Source organism: Hemicordylus capensis, chromosome 3 (assembly GCF_027244095.1).
Source record: "Hemicordylus capensis ecotype Gifberg chromosome 3, rHemCap1.1.pri, whole genome shotgun sequence".
Lineage (NCBI taxonomy): Eukaryota > Metazoa > Chordata > Lepidosauria > Squamata > Cordylidae > Hemicordylus > Hemicordylus capensis.
The window spans coordinates 33382611-33409557 of NC_069659.1; the positions used below are offsets into that span (position 1 = coordinate 33382611).

General features: G+C 44.6%; 1 protein-coding gene across 8 annotated transcripts in view; it reads left to right on the forward strand.

Moving 5' to 3' along the window:
• RNF17 (ring finger protein 17) overlaps positions 1-26947 on the forward strand; it is a 113595-nt gene that overhangs the window by 54517 nt on the left and 32131 nt on the right. For all 8 annotated transcript variants that reach the window (XR_008319445.1, XM_053309429.1, XM_053309432.1 and 5 more), the window contains 10 exons: positions 585-741; positions 9500-9615; positions 11463-11583; positions 12266-12386; positions 12610-12834; positions 13427-13577; positions 14220-14338; positions 21801-21891; positions 23594-23703; positions 25103-25410. Coding sequence is in view for 7 of the 8 variants with exons in the window: in XM_053309429.1 (XP_053165404.1) it covers positions 585-741; positions 9500-9615; positions 11463-11583; positions 12266-12386; positions 12610-12834; positions 13427-13577; positions 14220-14338; positions 21801-21891; positions 23594-23703; positions 25103-25410 (1519 nt within the window). In the remaining variant the exon portion in view is untranslated. The remainder of the gene's footprint in view (positions 1-584; positions 742-9499; positions 9616-11462; positions 11584-12265; positions 12387-12609; positions 12835-13426; positions 13578-14219; positions 14339-21800; positions 21892-23593; positions 23704-25102; positions 25411-26947) is intronic.

The following is a 26947-nucleotide window of genomic DNA, read 5'->3' on the forward strand; positions in this document are numbered from 1 at the left end:
ACTGCCCTGAACCATTTCGGAAGGGCGGTATAAAAATCAAATAAATAAATAAACAAACCATGGTTTGAAATAGATTTGGATTCATTATAACCTGAATATAAGGCAATCCTGTTTATTAGGGCTCTGTATTTTCTCTTGCTATGGTTATAGTACTGCTGTCTTCCTGATAAGCATCATGAGACTCAGCCATCCTTTCAAACCTGAAACTGCTGGCATGCAGAATTGTCCCTTTATGTTAATGGCAATCCCCATCCCTTCCTAGTTCCAAGGCTTAAGGGAGGCTTCTTGGCTGCTGTTTTCCCCAGTGTGTTCAGTGCCTTGCAGCAGTGCAAAGCCAAACTGACAAGCCCCTGCCACAGTTTTCAAAGTTGAGTGTGTGGAGAAGGTAATATCCATGACCTTGCGTAGAGGTGCAGCAGTGAAGGAAGCAAGGTCTGGGTCCTGAAGACTACAAGTTTTGGCTAGCCTTTATTGTAGTGGGCTCATTGCAGGGAAATGTTCTGTGCCATTAACTCAATAATGCTAAATAAATACTCATTGTAACATATTGTTCATTGAAATGATCACTATTCCCACTGTGATAGCTAGAACAAGGTCCAGACTTTGCTGTTCTTCTGAACAAAGTTGAAGAAGTATATAAAAATCCAAGTGGAGACAACTTGGAAATCCTCTGTCCAATCCAAGGTCAACCCTGCATAGCAAGATTTGAAGATGGAGTTTGGTACAGAGCACAAGTGATTGGTAGGTAGCTGGAATAGTAAGGATCTGGATGATTGTGCACTGTCATTCTTCTGATGGCAACCTTTACTAATTTTTTTATTGTGTCCAAATATAATCTTTGTAAAGTTTGTATATAGCCACATGCTTTGTAAATAGCCACATGCCTGTCTCTGGCAAGTCGGAACTGCCTCTAGGCAAGGACACTTCCCCCCTTTAAAACCTTGTATAGCTTATGTAGATATGAGTGGGCAAGCAAAGTAGTAGAGTATCTCTATGCTAGACTCATATGAGAGCTGTTGTCATTACATCCGAATTGGCAGACCATTGTTTTTGCTTGCCCTCCAAACCACAATTTGAAACCAGCGTCTACATAACTGGTGTGTGAAAACCGGAGACTTATTCAGTTTGAAAGCCACTTTTTCACGACCATTTCTGGAGATACCGTAAGCAACCTTAAAACAGTGGTGCATATGCTGGTAACATCCAGACATGACTACTGCAATGCGCTCTACGTTGGGCTGCATTTGTACGTAGTTTGGAAACTACAATTAGTACATAATGCTGCAGTCAAGTTGGTCTCTGGGATTGCCCGAAGAGATTACATTAGACACATTTAAAAAGAACTACACTGGCTACCAATAAGCTTCCAGGCAAAACACAAAGTATATTTATTACCTATAAAGCCCTGAATGGCTTGGGTCTGAGGTATTTAAGAGAACTCCACCTTTTTCATCCTAGCCAACTATTAAGATTGTCTGGGGTGGTGTGGTTGGTGGCAACTCAAAACCGGGCCCCTTTTTTAGTGTTGCCTCAAGACTCTGGAACATGTTTCCTAATGAAATTAGTTTTTCCTTCTCTGAATGTTTTTAAGAATGACATCTCTGATTAGCCAGGCATTTAATTTATAGTTTTAAAACTTTGGGTTTTAAGAGTTTTTATTTGTATTTTAATCAAGTTAATGATTGAATTGTTGAGAGGAGGGGCAAGATGGCGACTGGCTAACAGCCTAATTTCAAGTTCTTGCCTGTACTTGGACATTCCCCCACCCCAGGCAAGGGACTGACAGACGCACACACCCCAGGGGGTGGGGGGAGAAAAAGATTATGGAAGAGTCCCAGCAGCAAGAGCTCACCTGAGGAAGGAGAGGAGAACGAGGAAGAAACAGCTAAAGATCAAACTCTCCCCCCCTCCCCCGAGGCAGCATTTTGTGAGTCATTTGCTGTGAGTACCAAGAACGGATTCACAGCCCTGGCCATGGAAGCCCCCTCCCCGTCCGCCAAGCTGGCTCCTCAGGAGACAGATACCACACAATTCACCATAAAACTGTCTCATTAGAGGGATGAGAAGGGAAGCTCTCTGAGACAAGTGGCCTGAAGCTCTATAGCTGGACAAGTACCTCACTCCCAGTCTGTTCTTGTTACCCAGCAGCTAAGTTATGCTTGCCTGATTTCAGCAGAAAGTCTCGTTTTAATATTAGGGTGTATGAACCAAATTGGGGGACAAATAGAGTTTAACACAGGCTTTTGCCCATTTCTCAGCTAGGACCCAGCAAGGAGTTAACAGCTCAGCTGACATCAACAGCTCCCAGCCAGCCCTCTCCTCTGCCTTGGTGTCTGACTCATTGGACTGGTGGGTATACCCAGAAGCAGCAGGAAATAACAGGGCAAAGCTGCAAAGAATCTTGCAAAACCCATCAGACTCTTATCCACTTTCCCAGGAAGGATTCATATTTATGGGCAGGCAAAAAAAGATACTCACCTCTCTATCAGAGCTCTTAAACCAACCAATCTCCCCTTCAGAGATAGAGCACTTTCACTGTTTGCCAAAACAGCTGGGCTATAAGAGGTTATTCCTAACTTAAGTCAGCGAGGGTGCCCTCAAAGCTAATGCATTCAGCCCAGTGCTTGAGACAATTCCACATTACTTTGCACCGTGTTTTTAAAGATTTCAGCTCCAGATCATTAATTAAAGGCCTCATAGACATCAGCAGCAAGAATCCTGACTTTTACATTAACAATAAACTGCTCCCTCTGAGCTGTAGCAGCATCTCACCAGCTTGCTCGGAATGCTCAACCAAGTACACAAATCCAAAACAAGCCTTCCAGCCAAGATAAGCCACAACCAACTCTCTACAGAGTTGACTGACTCCCAACCCTGCAGACAAGATGACCTGCTACAATTAAAGAGTAAATTTGCTGCACTTTTGATGAGATTGAGCCCAAAAACACACAGAGTGGGTTACTCAGCCACAGACCCTTACCACAGACTCTGAAACCGATCAGGAATTATCAATGGAAGTCCAGCTAAAATCACTCCTCATACGCCTTTTAAAAGTGAATATGTCTGATCTTGCAGCTGAATCAGGATCTGAAACTGATCTGGATAGTGACTGTGATCAAGGCTGATTCTATAGGCTTCTTGCTGTCTCTAATGAATATCCTAGGATATTCAGGGCAGAGGTCCCAGAAACAATTGACATATGCCCAGGAGTGGTGCTAGCCACAGACTTTGATAGTGTGTCTGCCCTCCTTGCCCCAGACAGGCTGCTTATGCCACAGACTTTCCAGGCCCTTCTTGCAATGCCCTCTCTTGAAATCGAGGAGTTGGCCTCGGAGAAGCCTCGATCTCCACAAATAGCTTGGCAACCAATGAGAGTGAGGGACAGAGCTCACTAGCATTACTCCTACTCAGAAGCATCATATTATGCCTCTGCTAATTCAAGGGATGCATCACCCGAAGTACAAGAGCTGGGAACTGACATGTCCTTGTCCAGTGATGTCTAACTGGAGACTGTGGACGTGTTAGACAATCCCCAAGGACCAACATGTACCCCGGTCCCTACTGCTGTTCTCCGGATATGAGATCCCAGACCATGTCCGAAGTCCCAGAAGACATCAACACACAGGATATAGGGCCAGGAACCTCCTCTGATGCTGCTGAACAGAATACCCAAGATAACCCACCAGAGATTGGGAGCACGATGGACTCTCCTACCATCCTGCCTGAACTGCACCCCGGCCAGCTGGTCAAAGGGGCAGAAGCGGTATACAAACTGAAGGCAATACAAGGGTCACCGGTAATAGATGGTCAGAGCCTGGAAGACTCCCCTTTTCCCTCAGAGCCTCTCTGCTCACCCTATGTCCAGAGGACCAGCATTAGGCAAAATTACTCAGCTGGAATGTGGCTAGGTGGGGATCATCAGTAAGAGATGCCCGCTTCACTGATTTCCTGGCCACCCATGACAACATCCTAATAAGGAAACCTGGACAATGGAGGAAGTATCACTTAATGGATTCCTTTCATTCTCGGTTAGGGCTGAACCTGCGAGAGGACAATGAAGATCAAAAGGTGGTTTGGGAATACTTGTCTCCACCGCTCTTACCACATCAACAGGAGCTCTCCCCCCTCAAGCACTATGCTATGACAGTTTTAATCCAACTCAGTCATTGCTCCCTCCTGATTATTAATACTTATTTCTCTCCACAACAGTGGAAATCCCAGCTAAGAATCATCTGGGACAAACTGGAAACCTAAGCTGCGGACCTCAGTCTCTCTCATCCTGGGGCACTGGTGGTCCTGGCTGGTGACTTTAATGCTTGATTGGGCCCTGACGATCATACTCTATACATGAAACATTAAGGCCTCCCCCCCACAACCAGCGATGATGAGGGACTCCTTCCTAACCAAATTGCAAAGGACTGGAGATCAAACTTTGTGGGACTGTGCTTGGCACAAACAACTAAACTTTGCTTTTTTATCCTAAATGGTACTGTCAAGGGAGATCAGCCAGGAGAATACACTTATCTATCAGGCTCAAGAATGAGTACTATCAATTACGTTATGGTTTCCAGGGATCTGCTCCCTCTTGTAGAGAGCCTAGAGGCTGTCCCAAAATTTGATAGTGTTCATCTACCGATCTCCCTCCTTCTGAAGTCTCTTCCCTACCCAAACCTCATTGAGGATCAGTACCAACCCCTAATATCCATGACAGGGAGAACCCACTGCTGTGCCAAATGGACTCCCCAGGTAGACTATGCTGTAGCTGGGCTGCTTGCCTTGGAGCGATTTCAGCATCTCCAACAGGCCCTGGTAACAGTCGAGCACCCTGGCACACTCCTGGAGGCCTACAACTCTTTGGTCAGGGAGCTACAACAGCACCTAAAAAAGGAAAGTAGTTTAATAGTATGGCAGCAACATCATCATTCCAAATCATGGTTTGACAAGGACTGCATAAATGCCAAGAAAGCCCTCATTTCCTCCTATCAGGAATACAAAGCCAGAAGTGAACCAAAAGCAGCGATGGACATGCTGCAGAAGAGGCATTACAAACGACTAGTGGCACGTAAGAAAAAAGCCATGAAAGACAACTGGTCACGATTCATCCAGGCAGCCCGTTCCAACGACTCAGCTGCCTTCTGGCGCATCACTATGTGCAACTATAGCAACAGCACGAATCTACTAGATTGCCATATTTCCCCAGGGAGCTGTGAAAAACATATCTAGGAGCTCTATAAGGACTTCTCCGCATTAAGTGGACACCCTGGGCAAGATATAAAGGACATGGCCGCGTGGACACCAGTGACAAGAACTGAGATCAAGAACCTGGTCATCCAATTAAGATCCAGGAAGGCGTCTGAGGAGGCCATTAAAAAGATTCCACCTGAGGCCAAAGATTCCACCTGAGGCCATTAAAAACAACCTGGAATGGTGGGCCCCCGTTCTGGTCTCACTGTTTACCTTCATTGATACACATAGCCACATCCCCCAAGGACTGGGGGACCGCAATAACTGTCCCCATCTTTTAAAAGGGCAGCAAAAACAACCCAGCCAACCACAGGCCTATTGGCCTGCTTAACATAATCAGAAAACTTTATGCAAGACACCTGCACTGGAAATTATGGGACTGATTGGAGCAAGAAAATATGCTGGCGGGGGAACAGGATGGCTGTGTGCAACATACTGACACATCGCTCAAGGTAAGGTGCAACCAGCAGGAACATCTCATTAGTGTCATCGTTACAGGAAAGGATATAAAGCAAGGCTACATTCTGGCACCGTTACTATTCAACTTCTACATCAATACAATGGTGGGGCAAATTAGCAACTTAGACTTCCATCTCCTTAAACTTGTAGGAGCCCACATCTCCACCCTATTATATGCAGATGATGCAGCAATATTCTCAGTGACCCGAATTGGCCTTAAACGAGCACTGAAGGCATTGGCCCAGTATTGCAAGGAAGATCTGCTGGAGCTTCCATTGATTTTGGTTTACCACGAAACCAAAATCATGGCTTTTGCCAAAAGGCCCCAAACCCGCTCCTGCTTTATAGATGGGCACAAGATAGAACAGGTCCCTTGCTTTAAATATCTTGGGATAGTCCTGTATTCCTCTGGCTCTAGGAAGACACGTGAGTATGCAGCACTAAATGCACAGAGGTGCTCCTCCGCTATTCTTAAGTTCCTTTGAACAAGAGTTGGCCACTATATACCTGCAGCACTAAAACTGTATGAAGCCAAGCCGATAGCACATTTACTCTACAGTGCCCAGCTTGGCCCCTTCCCCAAATTTTCCACGCTGGAACGTGTGCAATCAAAGTTCTTTGACGTAGTCTCTGTGCTTTGCACGATTGGGCTTTGCACATGCACAGAAACCTCATACGGAGTTCTTTCAAGCTAGATCCCTCCATAGATGTTTTGGTGGTAGCCCCGCCCCCTCAGGATATATGTGGCTGCGTGGGCTTCCCTCAGTCTTTTTGTGTCCACAGACAGATTGACTTCCTTGTGAGTGCTTTCGAGCTAGACTTCAGATTATTCCTAAATCCTTTCCTCTCATTCTAGTCTTTTTTCTCTGTTTTGGTTATAGTTACTCTCTCTTTCCTTTAGCATTTTTATTTTGCCCTCAGTCCCCCCCCCCCCCCCACACACACACCTTTAGCCCTTCGGGGCTCGACGTCTTGCTGCCATTCTTTGGCCTGTGGCCAGCAAATTTTTATTTAAGCTCTGTGTCTGGCCAAACTTCCCGTCTCTGATGGACGTAGCTCCTGCCTGTTCTGTTTGGGTGAAGTGCATCATGTAGATTCGTGTACCCATTGTTCTAGTTTTACTAAACAGGCAAGAAAAAACCGAGCTTTCCGCCGTAGATCTTGACTGTGGGAACAGGTTCTAAAATCATCAGCTACAGCGGCAAAGTCCTCGAACATGCAGGCGTTGGTTTCCACCGCACAGGAGGGCTCGGGCTCACAGACCTCTCATTCCCCGATTGGGTTGGCTCTCGTTGAACCCAAGGCCGCTTTACCTTCCGAGCCTGTGGCTCAGCCACTCGTCTGTTCTCTCAGGAGTGGTGTTCTTGGTTCTGAAGCACTCAGTCCTGGGCACTTTGGCTGATGTGCAGCCCCCTAAGAAAAAGAAGAAGCGGTCCCGCAAGGACTTGGAACCAGACCGTCCTCTTAAGCAAAAGCAGCCGCGGAACGAGCCGCAGTCGCAGGTAACCAACCGATCTCCTAGAAATGCCGCCGTTGGTACCGTGCGGACTGAAACCTACATGGAGACCGAGCACCATTATGATTCCCAGTCCGAACACAACCCTGTGTATGAATCCGAGCATTTCTTGGAACCTGAACAAAACCCTCTTGAATCCGACAACGGTCAGGATGTAGCCTATGAACCTGAGACAGCTTAGTCTGAAAGACACTTTGAATTAGACTTCAAACAACTTAACCTAAGGTCTAGGTACCGATACCCCGATGCTCGTCTTCGGACCAGACCTACCACACGGATCAACGCACTCCGACTCCTTGGGACCGACATACCCAGTGCAGCCACTACGAGCAACATCTTGGAAGCACAGGAACGCTCTTGCTCCCCGAGACGCGTCTCCACCGTGCCGACCAAACCTCCGCCTCCACCCCCTCGCTCAACTGCCCTCCCTCCTCTGGTACCACCAAGAAACTATCCAGCACGTCCACCTTCTAGAATCCAGGACACTGTCTATCATGACCGACTTGCTCCTCGGGTTCGAGAAGCGTTGGTACCGTTTGAAGAAGAGAACTCCTCAGATTCCAGTTCTGACTCTGAGGACCCTAAAGAAGCTTCCACTCACTCTGAACCCGTATCACTTGGCTCTTCTTGGCAGAGTTGCACCCCACTTTCCCCTCCGAAGATTATAAGCTCTTCACAGATTACGTGTCACACATGGCACGTTCCCTAGGGGTGCAGATGTCCCAAAAGGACAGTGAGGAACCTGATCTCTTGTTCCGTCTTATTGAAGCGGACACTCGAGCTCCTGTCTCGTTACCCCTAAACTCAGCTTTCATGAAGGTAACGAAATCATTTTGGGAAAAGCCATTGTCTTTGCCGCAGTCAAAGAAATTGGACAAACCGTCTCCCGCCTTCAACCCTCCAGTTCCCACTCCCCCTGCCACAGCTCTTCTCGCCAAAGTGGAGACCCTACTGACCAAACAGGTAATAAAACCAGTCCTGAACCCATCCTCCCAGGGGTTCCATTCCACCTATTTCACGGTACCAAAACCAGATGGTTCCCTACGCCCCATTCTGGACCTGAGGGGCTTGAACGAGTGCGTCACCTACAAACATTTCCGTATGGTAACGATACCTACCATTCTGGCCCTTATCCACAGAGGGGATTGGTTTGCCTCCCTAGATCTCCGCGACACATACTATCACATCACAATCCGGCCACAGCATCGCCGATACCTCCGCTTCCTAGTTGTAGGGAGGATGTTCCAGTTTTGCACTCTACCCTTTGGCTTCGCCTCCGCTCCTAGGGTCTTCACCAAATGTATGGCCGCGGTAGTCGCTCACCTTCAACAACTGGGCATCCAAATATTCTTCTATTTGGACGACTGGCTCCTGGTGGCCAGCAATCCTCTGACCCTGGAGCGCCACCTCGACCATACCATCGCACTGCTTTCCACCCTGGGCCTACAAATAAACGACGAGAAACCCAAACTCGTCCCAACCCAATCCATAGAATTCCTGGGTCTTCTCCTAACCCCTCTCTCTTCAGAGGTGGTGTACCAACCTGTTCTTGATGGGGTTGCATACTTCATGAAGGACTAGGTTTGCATGTTGAGGGTTATTTTGAATCTGGCCTTGCACCTGGTCAAGGTCCAGACGGAGGTTTTGCCCATATTTGACTAGTGTACCAACGGCACACATTTTTGTCTTGGTCAGACCTGGCTCTGGTTATCCATGTTCTCATTACATCTTGTCTGGATTACTGCAGAGTGCTCTATTGCCTGTTGCCCTTAAAAACTGTTAGGAAACTGCAGTTTGCACAGAATGCAGCTGTAATAGTTACAGACACAAATATGTATTTTTGTATGTGAACCCTTCCTTCAATGTACTCTCAGTAAATTGCAGTCTGATGATTGGAAATGGTGAAAAATGTTTTACTAATACATAAATTAGGTTGGTGTGAAGTGAATATTCTGCATCTTAGAGTCGTATCCTTTTGAGATTTTGTGCTTCACATTGTTCTCCATCCTGGAGGTGACGCAACATAGTGTTTTTATACTGTTGCTTTTTATGTGGTGTTTGGATAATTTTTTACTTGAAAGATGCCTAATAAATGCTGCTTGTTGATCTGGGAAATGAAATGAATATGGATACATGAATAATTTTGACCTGACTTTGCTAGTATTAAACAATTGCCAAAACTTGAAAGCAGCACCTGTTGGTGTGTGCACCCACGCACATACATGTTGCCCATAATATGATTTCAACTCAGTATTTTTTCCTGTGTAATGTCTTCTGAAGGATTGCCAGGACATCAAGAAGTTGAAGTTAAATATGTGGACTTTGGCAATACTGCTAAAATAAATGTGAAAGACATGCGTAAAATAAAAGATGACTTCTTAGCCTGCCCAGCAAAGGTAAGTTAGAGCTACTTATATCAATAGGAAAGTCTACAAATAGAAAATGCCAAATATTTTTGACAAGGCACTCCTTATAGGAAATAAAGGGTGTATTATCCATGTTTTTAATCATTTATAAAGTACATTTCCATTAGGGACGTGCATGAATCAAGATTTGTGCACTGATTTGAAGGCGGGGCATGCACATGGATGCGGAAGCCATGTGCATGCTGCTGTGCCGGGTTGCTGGGGGATGCACCGCAGGAGCATGAAGCTGCATTGAGCGGAGGAGGAGCAGCAGGTACAGACCTGCTCTCCTCATTTTTAAAAGTGCCAAGCTGAGCCCAAATCAGTGCACGAATCTCGATTCTTGCGCATCCCTAACTTCTATGTCTGCTCTATCCTCACAATGTTGTAAATATAATACAACAGTCAGTGTATAACATTACAAACATGCGTGTCAGCAGTTTGCAATGTTAGGGCAATGAAGTAGCTCAGATAATGACTAGAGCATCATAGGAGGAAGATTCACAACAAATCTAACTGAACATGGGTCAGATTTCAGGGACTACTCCATGGTGGCGGTGGCAAAGAGGGCTTACTTTTCCGCCACCATTGTGTCCGCACAGTGTAGGCCAGTGGAGCTGCTTTGTGTTACAAGAGGTTTCTTACATTCTGCTCCCCAAGTGTGTGGAGAAGAGTCCTCAACAGTTTGCTTGGATAATGTTGCTCATATATGTGCGGTCTTGTGCTCCAAGAATTATGCAGTGACAGGCAACTTGCCTTAGGCCTCCTGTTGTCTGGTTGTACTGTATACCTTTCAGCTCGTGGAGCCTGATGTCGACAGAATCCTTGGTAGCATGTAGGCATCATTACATATACTTGATCCTTGCCCATCTTGACTGATAAAAGTACATTATCAGTGCCAAACGGGGGTGGAGACAATTCATTGACTGGAGGTAATTGTGATTGCTTCACTGAGCGAGGGCAAATTTCCATCTGCTCTGAACCTATACAGAAAAAGTTCTCTCTTGGTATCTTTGATTTTGATAACTACTGGTTAGCTTCTAATCTCTCCTTTTAGGGCAAGGTGATCGAGTGTGTGGTGGCAGTCCAGCTGCAGAAGGTTTTTATATTCCACAGAGTATCTGATTCATGTTAGTCTGCTTTTCAACTTGGTTATGGGACTAACACTGCCTTGGTCACCCTGATGGATGATCTACACTGAGAGCTAGACAGGGGAGTGTGTTCCTATTGGTTCTGTTGGACCAATAGGTATCCTTCTGATCCACCTCTCCAAGTTGGACCTGAGTGGGTCAGCTTTGAACTGGTTCCAGTCCTACTTGGAGGGTTAACTGGGTGGAATCTCCTCTCCTTGGCCCTTAAGGCTTTCCTTAATTAGTATAGGCCCTTCCTTCTGGACTAAGTAGCTGGAGGTGACCATCCTGAATGCCCTCCAAATCACTACCAGCAAGAAGAAACTTTCATGGTAAGCTCCAGTGTTCCTTTATACTCGGGCTTTTGGCCAATGAGTGGCCCCTAGCTCTCTTTTTAGGACCTAGTTGTAATGGTGTTGTTTTGAGTTTGTTTTTGTTGAGCTTTTAAATAGTTGTCCATATGACTCCTCCTCCATGAGTGCCAGAGTGAATTGTCTTAATGCCACATAGTAGGACTGTGGCACATTCCTTTTGGTTAGAGGGTGCATATATTATAGGACACAGTGATAAGTCTGGGATCACCTAATGCTGTAGCAAGGATGAAGTTTATTTGATATGAACCTGATTCTTGCCTGGTTTGGAAATGAGATTTCTTAAAGAGAGATGTTATATAAGCTAGATGAAACAAATCTATGTTTTGCCACTTAGGCCATCAGGTGCAAGTTGGCCAATATTGAACCGTATAAAGGAGCAAAGGAATGGAGTAGTAAATCAAAGGATAGATTTGAAGAACTAGTTCGAGACAAATGTATGCTGTGCTTCATTATCCGTAAGTTTATATATAGTTGCTTATAAATGCTTACAGTTGCGTTTATGTCAAAGAAGAAAGAATTATTAGAGCAGAGAAGAATTACCTGCTTAAAAATGAGTTTTTGCTTAGCAGCGGACTTCCTGAGATGGGCAATTTTGCCATCTTCTGGAAGCAGGACTTTCAGAGGTTCTCTCATTCCCCCAGAATAAGTTGCTCCACACTTGTCCCTTCTCTGACTTAATAGGGCTGCTTACTGCTTCAGACTTGCAAGCCTCCTAAGGCCTTGTGCTGATGTTTTCTTTCTTCACTCTCCTAACTGGCTTAGTTGGGTGGTCAGCTATGCCTAGCTGATGACAGGAGAGCTAACCTCTTAACCATGCTGCTGAAAGTTGCTAGGAACCACAAGAAGTTCTTGTCCATTGATTTTATTGGTTGCTCAGCTGAGACTTACCAATGGAGGAGCAGACTTCTGTGTAAGACTTCCGTTTGGCAGGAAGTGGTAGATCAGCAGAGTCTGATACCAAAATACGTAGGGAAGTTAGTGCCATCTTGATCTGTACCCAAGTAACAGCCTCAAATGCTTTTCGGTGTTGGCAGCAGCCTGATGGGAGAACCTTTCTTTCTTTTTTTCTCCAGTGCTTGCAGCTAATGTTTTGTTCTCTTGGACATTTCAGTTTAAAGTGCTTTCATTTCTTTGTAGAGAAATTTCAAGATAATGTGCTATCTGTCGAGCTCTACACAAGTGTACATATCTCACCAGAGCAGTCTTGTAGTATTAACAGTCTCTTGGTTAAAGAAGACCTAGCATCTTATACAACAAGGCAAGTGTGCTGTTCCATTAGCTCATCCTGGAAGCTGTACTTTAGAGTGTTTGTGCATGCTCAAGTTACTTCATATGTATAGACTGTTTGCAATGAAGAGGGGAGGGTTTTGTTGCTTAAAATTTTCTAATGTTAGGTGATTTGAGGACTCTTGGAAGGGAGTTTTTGCTTGTACTTGTCTGATATTGGTAGTGGTTACATAAAACTATTAAATTTTCTACAGCAACACCAAAATAATCATCAGATCTCCCAGTGAAGTGTGGGATCCTACTCTGGAAGAAATCTTCAAAACAGAGATAGAGGTTTTAAAACCTGGATACATAGACCTGTCACAGATGGAAGATTTTGGATTAGTCTGTAATAAAGAGCTGCAAGTGCGAATTAGTCATGTTGTATCCCCAAGCAAAATCTTTGCACAGCTCTTGTCTTCGGAAAAAAATCTGAAAAGGTATGGGGGTGGGGTTGGAGTTGAACCAGTGACATAGTGGGTGTGCTGCTAGTGGATTAAATCACTGAAATGTATTTTCCTGGCCTTTAATCTTAATGGTATTTGTTCAGTTTTATATTACTGATTTGGGTGTTCCTGAAAGGACTCGATTCATTTCAAAGAGCAGGCAGAAAAGAAACCCTTCCAGCACATTTTCAGAAACAGAGCAGCATAAATTGTCTAATAGTCTTTATACTTTGTCAGTTTTACAGGAAAGATGGTTACAAATCTAGTACAGCCATGTTCCCTATACACATAGCACAGTCTCTTAAATGAATTTCAAGCTAGTTATGACATTCTTACCCCTTTCCAGTCTGTTGTAATTTTGATTTTAAAATGTTAGATGCTCTGGGAGATTTTCATCTGAAAGGTGGTATGGAAATTTCTAAAACAGAGGAGATTGTACATTATTTTCAAGAGTTAACAGTAGCTTATCTTGACAGTAATAGGATAAATATTGACATACCTTATAGCCTCTGAAAAACAGATTTATTTTCAGAACACTATTAAAGATATAAATTTGATTGATGGTCTGTCCCTTTGATAATGCTAGTTTACAGGAAAAGATGATGGCTATTTATTCTGAGTCTGGGAATGAAACAGTTCAGTGGAAAATAGATATGAATTGTGCTGCTTATGTAAATGATACGAATGAATGGATGAGAGGCCAAATCTGCAGGATTGTTTCTGAAAACATTGTGGAGGTAAACATTTTCAGAAAACTTTATTTTTATACAGCTGGCTTCATTGTGCTCAGTGTGACAGGGAAACTTCCTGAGCACTTTATCATTAAATGATTTAAAAAAGTGGAATAATGTATAAAATGGAAGTTCCCCTGAAGAACATCCACTGCTGGATGCACAAATCCAACCTTTACCCACATGGCTTGGTTCTTTTATACATGACCAAACCTTTTTTCAACTGAGGACATATGTAAAAATTATAATTGCACAAAATCCACCTTAAACAAAAAAATATTGCTAAGACCAATTTTTGTAATGCATGAGTTAGCTGGAATTTGTTTTGTTACTTTAAGCTCCAATTGTGAGATGGGACTTTGAGAAGTGTGCTTTTGGCTAATGTTTATAGTCAGGTAATGAAGGAGACATTGTGTTTCCAGGTCAGCTTCTGTAGTGAAGTTCTTAGATCAAGTATTGAATCTGTGTTCTGAGTTTTCAAAGTTTTTATCTGTGCAGATAAGTGCTGTTTCTGGAGCTTCCTAATATTCACTATAGTTTTACAGGAGGCTACTCTCTGATGTTAGAAAATATTTACAAAAAGTAATGCCCAGTGAAGAATTAAAGGAATATGATCTATATTGTGCTTATAGTCATTGTCTCTTGTAGGTGTTCTTCTTTGATTTTGGTCTAGTCAAAACTATGAATACTAACTCTCTAAGAACACTTGAAGAGAATCTGAAGACAGACAAACCTCTTGCTATGGAGTTGAGTCTAACAGACATAAGGTAACCTGTCCATTTGAATACAATTCTGAAACACAATTGCTTTCACATTCCAGTTTTTGCAGCTGAGCAAGGATTTGAATTCTAGTATCTTTGGTCCAGTGTTGTACTCCAGGCCTCTTAGGGCAGTCTAAACATGCTCTGCAGCACGAACACCATGAGTCTGGCACAACCTTGCTTGGGTTCTTTATTTGTGTAGGCTATTGTGGAGAGAAACACACACCATGTTTCTTTAAGCTTTTATTTAGAAGAAAAGGGGAAAGGTTATTATCTACCAAGAATTGGGGGTGGGGGAGGATAGATTACAACAGAGTTCATTTTGCAGAGCGTACCAGAGGCAGATGGCTGTTGGCTTGGTCAAAGCTTGAGTATGTCATTCCAAAGTAAAAGAGCTGAGCACTCTCAGAAGCATGTGGCTTGGCAAAAAGTGAGGAGACTAACACTTCCCCTGGTTGTCTGACTCTCCCAGTTGCTCCCTTTTCATACAGTTTTTCTTCTTTGAACATGTTATAATTGATAAAATTCCCTTTCATTACCTCAGTCTATGATCTTCATATGCTTGTGTGGGATGCTCCCACAGCCCAGATTCTACAGTCCCATCAGTTTCTTGAATACACAAACTCTTATCACAGCCATCAGATGTTTTGCTAATAAAAATATAGTTTGTATTAGCCTCTGAGTGCAAAAACAGTCCCCTGGCACATCCATTTCATAGTGATCTTGGAGAATTAAAGGGGAGACCGGGTAAGGGAAGAGGAGTTGGGAGTATCTAGTTACAATAAATTCAGCTAGGGTACCAGCAGATCTGGATCGCGATACATAAGAATGGGTAATGCGCCTGCGCAGGACCCACTCGGCAACACGTTGCAGTTTGTCGCGGCGACCAAGCCCCATCTCCATGCCCTCAGCATGCTATTTAAAGGTGGACTGGGCGCTATGTTCTTTAGTTCTTTTCCAACCACCGTTGCATGCAGTCCTCGGGCTGTTGCTCCTCGTCAGACTAGTTGTTTTTGTGAGTTTATCTAAAACAAAAGAAAACCAGACTGATTATTGGCTTTGACTAGGAATGGAATTTAACGACCACTCTGGTGACCTTTATATTGGAACTAGTGTTTTTTAGCCCGTTACAATAACGGGCGCTAGCATTTCTTCCCCCCCCTCACCTCCCGTTCCCTCTGTCTCTGGCCAGCGGGCCAGGCCCAGTCCTCTCCTGCCTCCGCCGCCATTGGCCCCAGTCGCCCTGCAAGCCAGCCGCTCGGCTGTAGGCTTCCCCCACCACGCCTCCCCCCCCCGGCCCAAACAATTGCCTCCGCCCGCCCTCCCAGCTGCCCGAGACCTCCTCTGCCCTCGCCCGCGTCAGTCGGGCGATCTAAAAGCATATTTTGAGAAGGAGAGAGGAGCTCGCAAGCAGAGCTCCTCTCTGTGCAAAGGCTCTTCCCGAACTGGTGCTTTGGGCGCAAAGGACGCCGACTGTCTTGCGGGCTTAATCGGGTAAGGAGGTCTCGGGCAGCTGGGACGGTCGTGCGGCAGGCGGCGGCCGCGGAGGCAATTGCATGCGCCATTTTGGCCCTTAATCATGTGGGGGGGAGCGGGGAAGGAGGAATCGGACAGCTGGGAGGGCGGGTGGATGGGTGGCGGCGGCAATTGTTTGGGCCCTTAAAAGGGGGGGAGTTGAGGCGGACTTGGGCAGCTGGGAGGGCGGGCCGGCCGTTTGGGGCAACATGGCCGCCCGTGTCTGGGCGGCCGTATCTTTCACGCTTTGCGCATGCCCAGAACTGCTGAGGAAGACACGGGCAGCATGGGCGCACACTTTACCTCTTTATTATAGAGGATGGCTTCCAGCATTATTTGGACTATTTGGAACAGACTTTGACGACAATTTGGAGAAACGGACCTTCAAAAGATGTACTGGCTGAAATGCCAAACTCCCTTCGAAGGACCTGCATGACTCATGTTTAATCTGTTCCGGAGAAATGCACAACACCTCCTGCAAGATTTGCCTGTCCTCCTTGAAACAAATGGGCGGGGGGATGGGCTTTGTGGCTTCGCGCTGCCATTTATAACGAGGTGCTAAGTTCCTTGGCATTGGGAGAACCCTGCCCTTCGGCTTCGACATCGACCATGAAGGCATCTACATCGATCCAGAAACCTTTGACTCTGAGCACGTTGGCCTCATCCTAAACTTTTGTTGAAGTCTATGCGTTTTACATCGGAGGGTTTGAAACCTAAGCGACATTTGGAATTGGAGGATCCTCAGCCTTTCCATAGATCAAAAAAGTCTAAGACAGTCCTAAAAAAAAAGGACACCATCTTCCTCCAGTCTACAGACCTTTACCAGCAGTCAACAACCATCGACGTCGAAGGGATCGGATTTAGCAACTACTGAGTCTGTCGATGTCAAACGTGTCGACACCTAGACCCATGGCATCGAGGACTCTATCTTTATCGCCAGCACCAACGCCAATAGATTCTCCGCCGGCATCAACACCAAAAGCTTGACATCGAGAGGTTCCTTCGCAAGCTCCTATGGATTGATGTTGATGTCAACTCGCTCCTGTTCGACGCCGATAGCTCGAACTGCTGTTTTGACTCTCAATATGCCTGTCTTATCGGCTTCGAAACTGGTGACCCCTCAATGTCCCACCAACATACCGACCTTTGATATTGAGGAAGAAGATAGGAAAGTGGCCCTGGATACGACAAGAGTTCATACCTTACTGTCTATCTTGGACTCTACTTCAAGCAACCCCTTGGCATCAACTTTCAAGGGTTTTCCACAGACGTCTACAATGGGGATACCGCAGGAAACAGTCACACTACAGCCAGTCTCATTAATGGCTGCACATTTGGCATTCTCTCCGTGGCATACCTGTGGCTTTGCTCGCTCATCTGCAGCAGGGGATGCCCTCACATTGGCACCTTTGGGAACGGTGTCCCCTAGATTGCCTTACAGTTTCCAGGAACATCAGTCTTGGGGCCAGTCACAAGATTCTATTCATACGGGTCCATCGAGACCGCTGCTTGTGACTGATACAAAGGCCACACAAATGACTTCAGATGTACTGTATCGATGACTCTGTGTACTATGTTATGGTCAGGTCAGAGGCTACTCAACCTGTAGCCCTTCCCATTCTCCCAGTCATTACAAGAGGAGCTAAATGTGCGTGGGAGGTGATCCACACATCCACTCCCACTTCCAAAAGACTAGAAAGTCTATACAGAGTACAGTCTAAGGATAACGAATATCTCCCAAAACATCCAGCACCCAATTCTTTGGTAATCGACTGTGCCACATCCTCTAGTTCAAAATCTGGATATAGGCATACAGCCCCAGCAGATAAACAGAGGAGGAAAGTGGATGTCCTCGGAATGAAACTATTTTCCACCTCTTGTTTATCAGTCAAAATAGCTAATTATTTGGCCTGTACTACAAAGTACACACATGGGCTTTGGGAAGACTTGTACAATTCCATAGACGTCCTTCCCCCGGAGGAATTCAAGAAAAAATTTCAAGACACTCTGGATAAATCGGAATCACTTACCAGGCAACAGTTGAGTATGGCCAAACATTTAGCCGAATCCGAATCTTGTTCGTTAAGAACAGTGTTCTCATTGCGCCGGCAGGCATGACTCCGCTCCACTAATTTGCATGGGGACATGAAGGAGAAAATAGAAGGCTTACCTTTTGACCGGAAAGGCTTGTTCAATGAGACCATGGACTCTACTATGGAGCAGATTAAAATGTCTAAATTTACAGCCAAGATTTTTACCTCTACACCTGCCTCTTCCTATGGCTCCAAGTACCACCAATATTCCAGGCAGAAAACCACGTACAAACATCAAGAACGGCATGATTTTCGGAGGCAATATCAGCCCTACAAGCACCCTTTCTAGGGCAAAGGGAAACAGACTCAAGGCCAGTGTTCTAAACATCCAGAGCCTCAGAAGCACTTTTTGAGGCTCAAGATCACCCATTTCTTCACTCAGATCTTCTTTCTCTTCCGCCATCAGGGGCCATAACACCTTGGTGAGCGAGGAATACCATCTCTCTCACACGCTCTGTTCCTCCGCCAGCTTCCAACATCAGGCTGGCACGCCATGCCCCTGTATGGCACCACATAACATCAGACTGCTGGGTCCTCAAAATCATATCCTCAGGTTACACTATAGAGTTCAGAATAACCCCTAAGTTTACACGAATGAGGTTTACTCAACCTTCCCAGGCATTGTTGGAAGAAGAGAAGGCACTCCTAGCCAAGGGGGCAATCGCTCTAGTGCAATGGATGGGCTTCTACTCTTGTTACTTCCTGATCCCGAAAAGGGATGGTGGCATTCGGCCAATAATGGATCTGTGCCTCCTGAACAAGTTTGTCCATGTGCGGAAGTTCCACATGATAGTGTTACAAGGAATTCTACCTCTTCTGTACCAGGAAAACTGGTTTCTGACACTAGATCTCAAGGACACATATTTCCATATTGGCATCAGGGAACAACACAGGAAATATCTCAGATTTGCTGTGGGAAGTCAAGTGTACCAGTACAAAGTTTTACCCTTCAGACTCGCCACCGCCCCCAGAGTATTTACAAAATGCATGGCTGCAGTAGTGGCGTACCTTCAGACACGGCGTATCGGTCTATCCTTTCCTGGACGACTGGCTTCTGACCTCCAAGGTCAAAGAAGAGTTGCTTTCGCAGACACAATATGTACTGTCTCTTCTTTGGGACTTGGGGATCCAAGTCAATTGGAAAAAATCCAAACTGGAGCCAGTCCCAACAATCAGTTACATTGGGACGATTCTGGATTCAAGGGCCAAGAAGACATACTTATCTCAAGAACATTTCATTTGCATCAAGGACTTGGTGCTCCATGTCCAGTAGCATTGGTCTCAACCTGCTCGACTCATTCAGAGACTGTTGGGTCTGATGGCATCCTTCAACACAGTAGCAAGATATGCCCAGTTAAAAATGCAAAAACTGCAACTGTGGTTTCTGTCGGTCTTCCGCCCAAATGTGGAACCACAGTCCCTACCTCTAACAATCCAATTCAAATTCTGCGCTCACTTACCTGGTGGTCTCTGGGCAAGAATCTGCTGGAAGGGATTCCTTTTTTGATGACACCTCCCTCTATCTGGCTCACAACAGATGCTTCATTCCTGGGCTGGGGGGCCTACTGTAGGACTCACCAATTACAGGGCAAGTGGACTTTTCAACAAAAGCAACTCCACATCAACTTCCTGGAACTTCTAGCGGTCTTCAAAGCAATGAAGACCTTCCTTCCGCTTCTGCAGGGAAAAGTGGTGCAGGTACAATTGGACAATACTACAGCCCTGGCCTACATCAACCGCCAGGGGGGCACTGTATCTTGAAGTCTATGCGCTCTCAGCCTTCAGTTATGGCATTGGTGCATCCGGCATCAAGTGTTATCCATTAGCCATTCACATAAAAGGCCTGGACAACGTCCTGGCAGACAATCTGAGCCAGATTTTCGAGTACATCTGTTTGCCACTTCAGAGAACAAGAAGTGCAACCATTTCTGCTTGGGAACAAGGCACAACCCGCTGTCTCTGGGGGATGCCTTCCCTTCCACCTCGACCGCTGATCAGCCGAGTGGTCTCCCGTCTTCTAACAGCTCCTTTATCCTGTATCCTGATGACACCATGGTGGTCAAGGCAACCATGGTTTCCACAGGTACTCAGACTGTCAAGGAACCACTACCAAAGACTACCACAGGTAGTGGATCTCTTAACTCTGGACAAAGTCAAGATACTACATCCAGATGTTCTGATGCTCCACCTAACAGCATGGCGGATTGATTCCTGAAAAAATTCTTCTTAACCAGAGGAAATCTTCCACCAGGCACAACTACAGGAACAAGTGGCTTCGTTTTAAACTTTATGCAAGGAAACAGGGTTTCCAGCCTGACCATGCCACTATCAGGGACGTGCTTCTCTACCTTACAAATCTGAAGTCTCAAGGTTTGGCCAACATGTCTCTCAAGGTGCATTTGGCTGCATTATCCTCTAGACATCCCAGCTACAAGGGAAAAACTCTTCATTCCCATCCAAAAAGTAAGGCTTTCCTGAAGGGCCTTTTGAATCTGTACCTTGAATCTGTTTACACGCCTATTGAGCCCTGGAGTATATCTCTGGACCTTTCATCTTTGACCGAGGCCCCCTTCGAACCTATGAGTTTGGCCTCCATCAAACTCATGACCCTGAAAACAGTCTTCCTGTTGGCCATCACTACAGCCAAACAAGTAAGTGAATTAACGGCCCTGAGAATAGATCTACCATAAATCAGAATCTATTCCGACAAAGTCTTGATGCGCATGGACTCAGATTTTCTACCAAAAATGGTATCCACCTTCCACCTCAACCAGGACATTGTCCTACAAATGTTCTTCAGAGATCCTACAACTCTATTAGAACGTGCTTAAATGCACTCCTTAGATGTACGAAGAGCACTGTTGTACTACCCTACATTGAACTAAGGACTTCAGATCCACCAAACGCCTATTTGTAGCATATGAAGGCTCTTCGAGGGGCCTCTTGTATTTCTAGATGGAGGATGTCCAGTTGACTAGTGGAACTCATCCTGCTGACATACAAGCAACAGAATGTTCAGGCACCAGAAGTGATCAAGGCCCATTCTACTCATGCCTACACTTCTTCAGCTGCATACCTATCGGGGGTAGCCTTCACGGACATCTGCAAAGCATCAACTTGGTCCACTGAGTTACCTTTCATCAAGCATTATGCCATAGATGTGCACTCTGCTGCAGAGATGAGATTCGGGAGAAGCATTTTGAAGTGAGTGTTGCAATAGCTACTACTGCAGCCTCCTCCTTTTGGGAGCTAGCTAAACACCAATTTTTATGGATCTCGACAGATCTCTATCTAGATAAACAGGTTGCTCACCTGTAACTATTGATCTGGTAGAGATCTGTCTATATCTATAAGACCCTCTCGAACCACTCCTCTGCAGTAGTGCTACGCTATGTGTGTTTTCTGAGTGTGCAAGCTATTCTCCTTTGATGATAAACTCACCTGCTTCCGGATGATCGTCTTTCATGGCGGTCATCCAAGAACTGAAGAACATGGCGCCCAGCACACTGAAAGTGTGGAGGCGGGGCTTGGTCGCCACGATGAGCTGCGGCATGTTACTGAGTAGGTCCTGCGAAAGCGCATTACCCATTCTTACAGATATTGGTGGATCTCTACCAGATCAGTAGTTACAGCTGAGCAACCTGTTTTTCAGCCAGGAATACTACAAATATCTCAAAAGGCACACATTTTTTACTGGAGTATGCAGACTTGCTCTTAAGCCCACACTATCCATTATCTAAATGAATATATTCTTCCATGTTTGTATCAAAGAGAAACCAGTTCTGACCTGTTGTTTGAGCTGTAACAGTGTTTGTTGCTTCTCTCCCCCACCTGCCTCCGTTCAAAATCTTTAATTGTAGACCAGCGGGTGGAACCAACCAATGGACAGCCACAGCGTGTGATGTTCTTCAACGCTACTTAACGGGAGCTGTCGTAAACATAATCATACAGGTTTGTATTAGTAACTACCATTCTTTTCAGGCATAATAATCTCTCTGCAAAATGTTTGAATCATGTAATGCTAATTAAGACATCGGAGCTTATTCAATTGTTATGGGGCCCTCAGAATTCTACCCCAGTTGAGATTAGAAGTGGGTCTGTGAGTGAAGGAGAATATCTTAATTAAATGCTGGTTTTTCTAGCAAGCACCTTGTGTCATTAAATCCTATTAATGATTATTCTGCCTCCCTAACCCTTCATTGGGAGAAGGTCACTGTGTCAGGGCATAAGAATAGAAGAGAAACCCTGCTGGATAAGATCAAAGCTCCATTTAGTCAATCATCTTGTTGCCCATGGGCCAACCAGATGTTTCTGGGAAGTCCATAAAGCACAGGTCATGAAAGCAGTAGTCTTTTTCTGATGCTCCCCAGCAGATGTGCCTTTGAATCTGGAGATGCAGCTATCATGACTAATAGCTGTTAGTAGGCTTATCCTCCATGAATTTTTGTTCCGCCTTAAAGACATCTGCATTAGTTGTCATGATGTCTTCTGGCAATGAATTCCATAGAATTTTATGTTGCCTAGGGAGGAAAACCTGGCTATGCACAAATGTCCTAAGATGACAGTATTGATAGTGCGCTGGTTAAGAATCTGCAAATTTAGGTTTAGCTCACTAGCCAGCCATTATTTGTGGTCGCTGCCAATCCCCTCTCTTCTCTCATCTGCTTTTCTGGTACACAGGTAGAGGACTTGGGAGAGAAGTGGGTCTTCTGTCATTTGCACTGGGATATGGAGATGGTAAGAAACAGTGGGAACCCTCTCCTATTGCTCAGAAAGAATTCCTGCTGTTTCTTCCTTCTTTCAAAAAATGGCAGTGGAAATGAGTCCTCTGGGGAGGAGATCTGGGTGCCCTGGGGGCACTCACCACCGACGAGTTGGAAAGCAGATTTATAGATGCCCGAGGGAGGTAAAAATGTTATGCCAGACGCATGGTTAGATCTTGGTTTCATGAAACTTGCCCAAACTTTGGGAGTGCATGCTTCCTCCTCCCCTGCTTGCACAAGCTCAGAATTCTGCTTCCAATTGTGGTGAAAAACAAGATCTGTTTTTCCCACTTTGCCTGGTGGGAACATATTTTAAGATCAAAGCATCTTCTGTTCATTTACATCTTTTTCTATTTCATCCTGACCACTGAGGAGAATGACCTTTTGGGTAAGTGCCAACAATTCACTTTCCCCCCATTTATTTCTCTGTTTTGCCAATCCAGTATATGAGTCAACAGCCTTGATCATCCAGTCTTAGTTGTTTAAAAGCAGTGATAATGCTAGCCTATCTGGGTATACCGGTTCATCATCTCAGTTACCAGCAAGTTACAAAGAGTTTTTTGGTGAACCCAGAACAATATCCAAGTTTTGTCATGCATGCTGACAGAATGTGTCCATGAAATCAGCAGTACACTGTGTACTAGGGCTGCACAGTTTTGGCGTTCTTGCAGATGTAGGACTGCATCATCCCTGGCTATTGGCCACTGTGGCTGAGGATTATGGAAATTGCAGTCCAAAAACCTCTGGGGCTGAAATTGTGCAGCCCTGCTGTATATGAAGTTGCTGGTTTAGCTAGTCACTGCACAGCAAAGAGCTTAGTTTCACTTTATAGTGATGCAAAGAACATTGGCAGGTCAGTTGGTTTTTTAACAAGAAATCTTTTATCCTAGGAAAATAGCTCTTCACCATTAGCTGTAAAAATATTTGGCAAAGATGGAGGACTGTATACTGACATCTCAGAACATATGATTAAAGAAGGTTTGGCATTTAGGAAAAAAAGGTAATTGTTTTTCAGGTTTTTAGAGTGAGATAATTCTTAATTAGTCTAGCATCCTGTATCCCACAGTGGCCCACCAGATGCCTCTGAGAAGCCCACAACAAGCAAGAGGTGAGGGCATGCCCCCTCCTGCTATTGCTCCCCTGAAACTGGTATTTAGAGGCATCTTGCCTCTGAGGCTGGAGGTCTTAATCCCTGAAATGCTTAAAATAGGAGTTAGCACTTTCTGTGGATTTTAGAACAAATTAAATTAAATTGAGAAATTGACACAATGTGTATTCACTAGGAGTAGTCTTTTTAGAGACCTGGGGAACGCCATCTTGTTGAAGGCTTGTGTGGCTCCCATCCTATGCTCTTTCAAGCAGCAAGTCAAAACATGGTTTTATATTGCTGCATGTTTGGAGAATATTGATCTAGTCATAGTGTTGTGGTTGGATTTTGGGGTTCCTTGTTCTGATGTTCGCATCTCTTGCTGCTGTTATGTATCTTTATGTTGTGGTGGTGTATTTTTGTTGTCTGCTTTGCATTGCCGGTAGACAAGAGAAGCCAATGTGAGTGTGTTCAATTCTTTAAAAAAACAAACAAACCTTGAATTTTGTTGGTGTTGAAACTTACTTGGTGGCCTTAGGAAGATGGTACTCTGTCTCAGTCATCCTTCTGCAATATGGAGATTATAATGCTGGCCTATATGACTGTTGTAATTAGTGAGATGTAATATACACAAAGAGCTTTAAACATTTGAAATTACTTTATATAAATGCTAAGTATTTTCATTTGTTACTTGCACATATTTAATGTGTGTGTTGCTGTTGGCTTCATTAGGAATTAGCATCTTAGAAAACCAGACTTTGGTGTATTTAGGAGCACTAAAATAACACTGGGCTAATCAACTTGTATAATTCTCTGAGGATGGAAGAGCCTGTCTTTCAAGTACCTAGTAGTCTTTGGAATAGCTAAATTAGAGATAATTTACTTGTAGCTTGGCATTCCTCAGAGACATGTTAAACCCAGATATTTTCTATAGTTTACAAAAAATAAAATAAAAATTCATTCACTTCTTACTGGGGGGGAAACTTCACGATTACTTATGAATGCTAATGTCTGTTTTTCTTGCCAATCTGTCAAATTGAAGCATCCTTAAAGAATGATAATTAGTAAGTCTTGTTAAATCTTAAGCTTAACACAAAAAAACCCACATGGAACAATAAATAAATATACATTGAGTCAAAATGTACTCTACATAATGAGAAACGAGCACATAACTCTGGGGGTTGAGCATCTTTTTCAGTTGCAGTATTCAAGCAAGGGTGAATCAGAAGGGCATTCAGGCTAGAAAATAGTTTGACATTTATTTGATTCCTTTTCTTTATCTTTGATGCATTTTCTGTTGAATCTTGACTAGAGCATATAAAGCTGCCTCAAGTACAGTAGCCCCTGAGATGCCACAGAAAATCCCCTGCCAGCAAAAGAATGTGGATGTCAGCGACCTATTGGCAAAAATTGAATGTACACCAAGCCCTTCTGTACCAGAGAAGGAAGCTGATCTTTCTGTTACCAAATGTGAGGAGCAAGATCTTGAGCTCCCTGTGGCTCACCCCAGAACGGTTGATGTCTACAAACCACCTGCCATCCCTGGCTCTGACCACTTCAGTGCTTTAGTCAGCTGTGTTTCAGACAATGGAACAATTTACGTGAGACCAAAGTCACAAGGTAAAATGGAAAACGTAGCAATGCAAACAGTAGTGTACAAGGACATTAGAACAACTTTGTTGCTGGATGTGCATCTCTTGAATGTAATAAGTCAGGACACCCCTGATTTATAGTTGAGCATGTTTAAGGAGTGATTCCTGCTGACTCCAGTGGTGCTTTCTAGGAAGAGTGTTTAGGATTGTTGCTGAAGTTATGGAGACATCTGTTCATAGTTTTAAGAAACAGCTCTCTAAATATTTGATCTGTATAAAACTGTGTGTATTTTTTATGTTTTTATTCATCAGAAGCCTATAGATACTTCCCATAGTGACTGAATTGAATTAGGTCAATCAAAATTGAGGTGTAGTTCTAGCGTGGAAGACCCACAGTATTTTGCCTCTTTTCCACTGTTGCCATTCTTTCTGCAGCAGAGCAGCCTTTGAGCATGGCATGTGGCAGTACTATTTGTGGGGTTCTTTGTTTTCTCTCTCTGAAATCTCCCTTTTTATAAAGGGAGCCAGCCTTCTTACTTCCCACACCCTCCTGTGCCCTGGTCACCATCCGGACCTTAGTGGTGATCAGTATCCTTAACAACGTGGGCTTTGCATCTGCGCAGTAGTCCCTGTGGAAGGATTTTTCAGCTCCTCAAAGCGCTCTGAAGCTCCACCCCTTGTGTGTGGAGCATGCTCAGTATCTTTGACAGCACAGCACTTTCCAGCTCATTTCCTTTTTGACTGTTGTTGTGGACCCATCCCTCAGGATTTGCTCCTTGTACTCGGTTTCCGAAAGACACAAACTTAAGTTTTGCTTATTATCCTTTCTGACATTATACTGTTTATCCCCAACTATTCTTTGCTCTGCGTTTTGGCCTCGTCTCTCTAAACATTTTAGACTTTTAAACACTGTTTCTCTTGCTGCGGAAGACCACAACTCATGCACCTGCAAAATTTGTTTGTTGTTCTCCAGACAGACTCAGGAAAAGCAGGGAATTGCATTTGAGAGCAGCCCTTTATGAACAGGCCTTACTCCCATCCACCCAATGCTGTTATTCCCTCTATCAGTACCATCAACATTGATGCTATCAAAGTAAAGCCCAACTTCAAAGGCCTCCATCTTGTCTGCCCGGTATATCCTAAATCAAGGGTAAAACTAATGTCTCTTGCAAGTCTCTATAAAAATTACAGTATAATAAAACGTGACCCACATCCTCTATGGACTGTGCATCACATGGGCAGTAACATTCAGAGTAAGGAACCTTACCATATCTACCACATACGACTGCTGAGGGGAATACGTCAAAGCGGGCCAGCGCAAATGCCTAAAGATACTTAGAGATAGTTAAAGCTTGATAATTATTGGCTGGCTTAGTACTAAAGGCAAATCTCCATATTTTGAGTCATTTGGGGGCCCTATTCATCTCCTGTTGCCATTCTGTATCTAATATTATTTGCTTGACAGCCTTCTTTGCTTGTTTGTAGCCCATAGATCACAGTGCTTCAGGGGAACAGCCATAGAAAACAAGCTTTTAACAGTTGATTTCCATCATGATTGAAAGCTG